This window comes from Syngnathus typhle, linkage group LG13 (genome assembly GCF_033458585.1).
Source record: "Syngnathus typhle isolate RoL2023-S1 ecotype Sweden linkage group LG13, RoL_Styp_1.0, whole genome shotgun sequence".
Taxonomy (NCBI): domain Eukaryota; kingdom Metazoa; phylum Chordata; class Actinopteri; order Syngnathiformes; family Syngnathidae; genus Syngnathus; species Syngnathus typhle.
The window spans coordinates 12,494,316-12,500,412 of NC_083750.1; the positions used below are offsets into that span (position 1 = coordinate 12,494,316).

Below are 6,097 nucleotides of genomic sequence, written 5' to 3' on the forward strand. Positions count from 1 at the left end.
ACCGGAAGTGACCTTATTTCAACACTGAGTGGCCCAAATAGCTACATTTGCGCTAACTTTTTCGTTTTTTGTCTGATTTAACCCGTTTCAACTTTCAACTGTACATCTTTTGCCTACCTATTCCACAACTTCCCACTTACCAAAAATTCCAAATTCGAAATTCAACCAAATTCTCCAAAATTTCGTTTTTCTACTCTAATTTCTACATTTTTCAACCGATTCAACCCATTCCAACTTTCAACTGTTCATCTTTTGCCTACCTATTCCACAACTTCCCACTTACCAAATATTCCAAACTTTCAATTTTGAAATTCACCACAAATTCTCCAAATATTCTACATTTCTCAAGTAATTCAACACGTTTCAACATCGTTCGGCAGCATTCCCCGAAAAAGTTATTCATACATTTCGCCTTCACACGCAATTTCTCCAGAAATTGCAAAATTCTAGTTATTATTATAATTAGACAGCATCTTAAACCAGTTAAACCAGTAACAACAACAACGTTTGCTATAAATAACCCACTGAAAGAGTTTTGTTCTACTATGCTAAAGTTGGTTTCTCTACAGACACCTGCAGTCTTTGTCCGTCCGTCCGTCCGTCCGTCGGGTAGCGCTCATATGTACCTGGAATGCTTGAGGCTCGATTTGATCAAGCGACAACGGTAAATAGGACGACAGCAGCAGTAATCCTAAAGTCAATTTTACGGAAGTAGTAGTCGTCATAGTTCTAGAGAAAGTCGAAGAGGAAAGGATGTCGGACTTCAAGTTGATGAGGGCAATCCGAGTGAGTGGCTTCGGACCTCCATCGGTCCTTGAACTGTGCGCCGATGTCGAAGTTCAACTGCCTGGAAGGGGAGAAGTAAGTCCGAGCAGAGATCAGCTCACGCCACGCACGCACGCACGCACGCACGGAGCTTTAAACTTGCAAAAAGTTCTCACCCATGGGTGGTGCACTCTTTTAAAGCATGCAAATGGACAGTAGGAGGGTGACCAGATTTGGGTTGCTGAGGACACCTCATATCTTCGAGGACGTCTGGGGGGGGGGGGGGGGGGGGGGGGGGCTGCTGAGAGATTTTTTTTTTTTTTTTTTTTTTTTTTGGGTGCCTGGCTTACACGTTCGGAACTCAGCTTCATATGCATTTTTGTTTCGGCATTGGACGTCCGGTCACGGCTTAATAGTAGCAAGCTAGAAAATACTTTGACTACTTTGTTATGTGAAGTACTAGTACAGTGTGTTTTGCATATGCAAAACATGTTTACATTGTGTCTTCAACTTTGAGGACTGTTTTTTTTTTTTAACTCGGTCAGTGTGTTCAAGCAGCTATATAAATGTACAAAAAACTTGTCAAGTACTGCAACTGTCCACTAGTAATTGTTTTTCTGTTATTACATGAGCACTACTGAGAAGAAAGTTGAAAGTCCATTTTATGATTGGTTGAATATATTTTCCTACATACAGGAGTCTATTTTCAAATACTATACCATTAATCAACCCGTAAAAGAGACTAACAATTTCTCTAAAAAGAAATTAAATTCACTGATCCCCACGGGGAGGGAAAAAATAACATCCAAAATAATCTTAAAACTTGCAATAATTGCTAAAATTGCTAAAATAATCCAGGTAATAATTGCTCAAATTATTTTTTATACATTCATGGCATGATATAAAAAAAAAAGAAATAATATGTCATCCTTTTGAATCATTGAATTAGCTGAAATAGCTTTTCTATCCTTTTACACACTTTTGTCCATGCGTGTGCTTTGTAGGTATTAATCCGTGTCCATGCATGTGGAGTGAACCCTGTGGAAACGTACATCCGAGCTGGGACCTCCAGCCGGAAACCATCGCTTCCGTACACACCTGGCTCTGACGTAGCCGGCGTCGTGGAAAGTGTCGGCGAGGGGGTCACAGCAGTGAAGGTTGACCAACACGTCACTATTACACTTGATACCGACTGCCATCCATGCTTGGCCGCGTGCAAAATACATGTTCATCATCAGTGTCAAAGTGGTGGGAAGAACATGAAGCTCAACTGATCCATTTTCAAAACCAAATGTATTTTCCTCTACCATTGCTTTCCAGGCAGGAGATCGTGTTTTTACTACATCCACCCAGTCTGGAGGCTATGCGGAATTTGCTGTAGCCAAAGATGACAATGTCCACAAGCTAGCTGACACTTTAGATTTCTGCCAGGGAGCGGCCATCGGCATCCCGTATTTCACTGCCTACAGGGCTTTGGTTTACAAGTGAGACATAGCTACAACCTATTTTTCCATTCTTACTAAATTGTCAATATGGGCCTGGCTATTTGCGGGCACCCACAGTCAGCCGGCCTGGGATGGATCACAGCTAACCTGCAAGACAAAGGAATGGATTTGAACCCCAGTTGACATTTTTTGCAGGGCCCATGTAAAGGCTGGCGAGACCGTCCTCGTCCATGGAGCCAGTGGAGGGGTCAGAGTCAAATTTGAACATGCATGATTTAGTTTAAAAAAAAAAAAAAAAAAACTTTAACAAAAGATCCTTATCTGGGCCGATAGGTTGGTCTGGCAACTTGTCAGCTGTCCCATATGCTGGGCCTCAGGGTAATGGGGACTGCCGGGACCAAAGCGGGAATGGAGCTCGCCGCCCAAAATGGAGCTCACCTGGTGTTTAATCACAGGGAGGAGGACTATGTTGGAAAAATAATGGTACTGTCACATACACATTGATAAAAAACAAAAAAATTGTTATTTGATGTTTACAGAACAAAAATATGTCTCTGACCTTCATAATTATGGGATCCAGTCGGACAGTTTGTCGGGCCGCATGTTGATGCACGATGTTGTTTGTTATGTTGTTGCAGGATGCCACAGAAGGCCGTGGAGTGGACGTGATCGTGGAGATGTTGGCTAATGTCAACCTCAACAACGATCTCCAGATGATAGCATCTAGAGGACGCGTTGCCGTGAGTATCAGCACGAGCCGTAGCTCGCAGAAGCCTTTCGTCTCCGTATCCAAACACGTTCTCCTCTTTAGATTGTCGGCTCCAGGGGCTCCATTGAAATGAACCCCAGGGCCACAATGTCCAAAGAGAGCAGCATCATAGGGGTTGGCCTCTTCTCTGCCAAACCGGTAAGCATTCATCAGACGAAGTCCGTTTGGGTCGAAAATACAGTCGACAGCTTTTTGTCCTTACTCAGGCGGAGACAAAGGAGTGTGCCGCTTTCCTCTTTCGCGGGATGGAAGCCGGTTGGCTGCGTCCGGTTGTCGCTGATCGATATCCACTGGACAAGGCCGCTCAGGCCCACTGTGATATTATCCAATCTCAAGGGGCCACTGGGAAGATTGTGCTGACTATGGGATCCTGATTATTGCATCATAAATCAAGAAATGTGTTTGTTAAGATTCTCCCATATTTTTGCAGATTGATATTTTAAGGCTTGATTTCAAGGGAAATTGGGGGAAATCCATTTGGAAGTTATGCTGATGAATGAATTCTAATCTCAATGTTTTGACGGTAGAACATTTTCACTCATCTGCAACAAATACCAACGATAAAATATGAAACTGCCTTTTGCGGTCGTTGCATTTATGTATCTTCTCAATAAATGGTAGCTTGAAAGACGGTTTTGGTTTTGTTTTGTTTTGTTTAGTCAGACACAATATGGTCTCCTCTCGGGTGACATTTGGTACCATTGAGCGTGCGCCGCCCGCAGTCGTTGAGGTAACCTAAGCTACGCACAAACAGTGACAAGATGGCTCCTTTCCTAATCTTAAGCGATAGAACGTCTCGTTATTGCTTAATGTCAGCTATGCCGTCTCGTGATCAAGTAAGTTTCTTTTTTTTTTTGCTCATCCAACCAGTTTGTTTCAGGAAAGGCTTGCGTATCTTTCCCATAAGAACTGAATATTAATAGGATGGCCTCAAATGTACAGAAGCTATAGTAACTATATTTATGTAAACATGAAGTTTGGAATCATGGAGCTCCATTATCCCTTAATTTAACGGAATAGTGTTTCTGTTCTTATTTCAATATGATTTCGTGAGTCCGATGATCCTGGGAGCTCAATTGTCTGGGGCTTTATGCACATAACAGTTTTTTTTTTGGGGGGGGGGGGGGGGGGGGTGCAACTTTATAGCCTTTCCTAATTCCTCAACTTATTTATATTATATTTATTGTCATCCAAATTCCTTCTCGCCAATTTGGTTCCCACTCAGCCTCACTGGGAACTGGAATGAAAGGAAGAAAAAAGGCGATGCTAATGGCTAAGCTTTTATTTTGTGTTGACAATAATGGCACTGTATTAGGGTGCAGCCTGATTAACCAAATGTTACCTGAACCCAACATCCACTGTAATGCAACATGGCAAGTAAGTAAGTAACCTGTCATCATCCAAAACACCATTCAAATGTTTTGCAAACCACTTGCAATTAATTTTCCCTTCTCGGAAGGTAACATAATCGAAATGGAATATTTCCAGGTACTATCTTGCTGATGTTCCTCCTCATTGTCCGGCGGTGCATCCCCGTATCATCATGCCCTTCGAAACTTGGACCTATCCAGGAATCGTCTGGGTTCAGCTCCTTCTCAGGCTTTTTCCTACCTCAGCTGGTTGACCAACCTCAATCTGTGGAATTGTTCTTGTCAGCTACTGGATCTAGCTGTCTTCCTTTCAGCCTTCATCCAACAACCTGACAAAGTAGGACCTCGTAATCTGCTCCACATATCTTCCAAGCTGGCTCAAGTTTTGAAGGCAAATGCAGACACTGTACAACGGACGCAAGATGCTGTGCGTAAGCGTCGACAATCCGGCTGTGACGACAGTCTTGGAGCTGACCGATGCCGACTGTGTCCCATCCAATCAAAACGTCACAGTGCAGATCCAGACGAGAGCTAGCGTGACACCTCAAGTGTATGCTCGGGATTTGGCCGTTACAGCTGTCCTCTGCTTTGTTGGTGAGTAAGTCACACCAAAATTAAAAATAATATTACAACCTTAACGCAAAAAAACAATCAAACTGGTAAATGAGGTCATTCTGTTGCTGTTTATCAGGTGGCATTGGCTTGACGCTGCTGGTCGTCCTGATCCGCTATCAAGTTTCTCGCAGACAAAAAAGAAAAGAAATTCCAAAAGAGCCGGATCCGGAAGAAGGCAGCGGACCAGTGAGCAACTTCACTGCTAAACATCATGATGTCGCTGAGAAGCCAAGGGAATTCTTTTTGCAAGCCCGCCAGCTATTGGACAATGAAAGCATACCATGGGACTCAAGGACAGACAACTATAGAAGACAAGTTGATCATAGAGTCAGCTCTATTGAAGATGAGGCAGATTCCATGTGTCCAGATTGCGAGGTCCAAGGATTAAAGCTAAATCGCTGGGACGACAGGATGAATGGGGTCATGGAGAAAGCGCATGAGGGAGACAGGAGACTGAGCCGGCAAGACATTTCGGCTCCAGACATTCCTCACAACGTTCTCTCTCGTGATAGCTGCAGATCTTCATCTCATCAACGGAAACATCATTTCATTCCTACACCAGAAGCCCTTGCTGCTTTTTACGCAAAGAATGAGATGGGGGTTGAGACAAGGCAACCTGCAAGATTGCATTGTAACAGTTGCCTTCGGACATTCAAAAATCATCCTCACGTGAGAGACACTTCAGCTTCTCACATCAGCAATAGAAGGGGGATTTCTGACTACGACCGGTTTGATGCAATGAATGACCAGGACATCCCAAAGCAAAGAAGAAATGTAACCTTCGATACTGAAAGAAGGCATCAAGGAAAGTCAAGGAGGACCGATGCGGCCAAAAAGCCCAGGAACATGGCGAGAGGAACAGAAAAGAACCACCAAGGAAAGCTACACTTACCCTTTGGAAAGACAAAAGTCCATCCAAAAAGGAAACCTGAGCAGGATAGGCACAAGTCCAAGAGGAGAAAGCAGAGTGAAGGCGGAGAAAGCTCAGGTGAACAATCAAAAAGAAGCAGCGAGAAAGCATCAAGGAGTGATGATGGTGAGGAGAAGAAGGATGGAGGAAAGGATCAGAAGGTCAGTCGTCTTTCCCTCCAGGAAGAAAATCTTTTCATCAACACCACAACCTCAGCGGGTGG

General features: G+C 43.7%; 1 protein-coding gene across 1 annotated transcript; it reads left to right on the plus strand.

Moving 5' to 3' along the window:
- The first annotated feature begins 459 nt into the window (after nucleotides 1–459).
- Nucleotides 460–3,607, plus strand: cryz (crystallin, zeta (quinone reductase)). Its single transcript, XM_061295952.1, has 8 exons — nucleotides 460–861; nucleotides 1,770–1,922; nucleotides 2,086–2,249; nucleotides 2,406–2,457; nucleotides 2,544–2,693; nucleotides 2,849–2,950; nucleotides 3,022–3,117; nucleotides 3,186–3,607. Exons 1-8 carry the CDS (start codon nucleotides 754–756, stop codon nucleotides 3,351–3,353), a joined length of 993 nt encoding a protein of 330 aa, XP_061151936.1. The 5' UTR covers nucleotides 460–753; the 3' UTR covers nucleotides 3,354–3,607.
- Nucleotides 3,608–6,097: the final 2,490 nt, after the last annotated feature.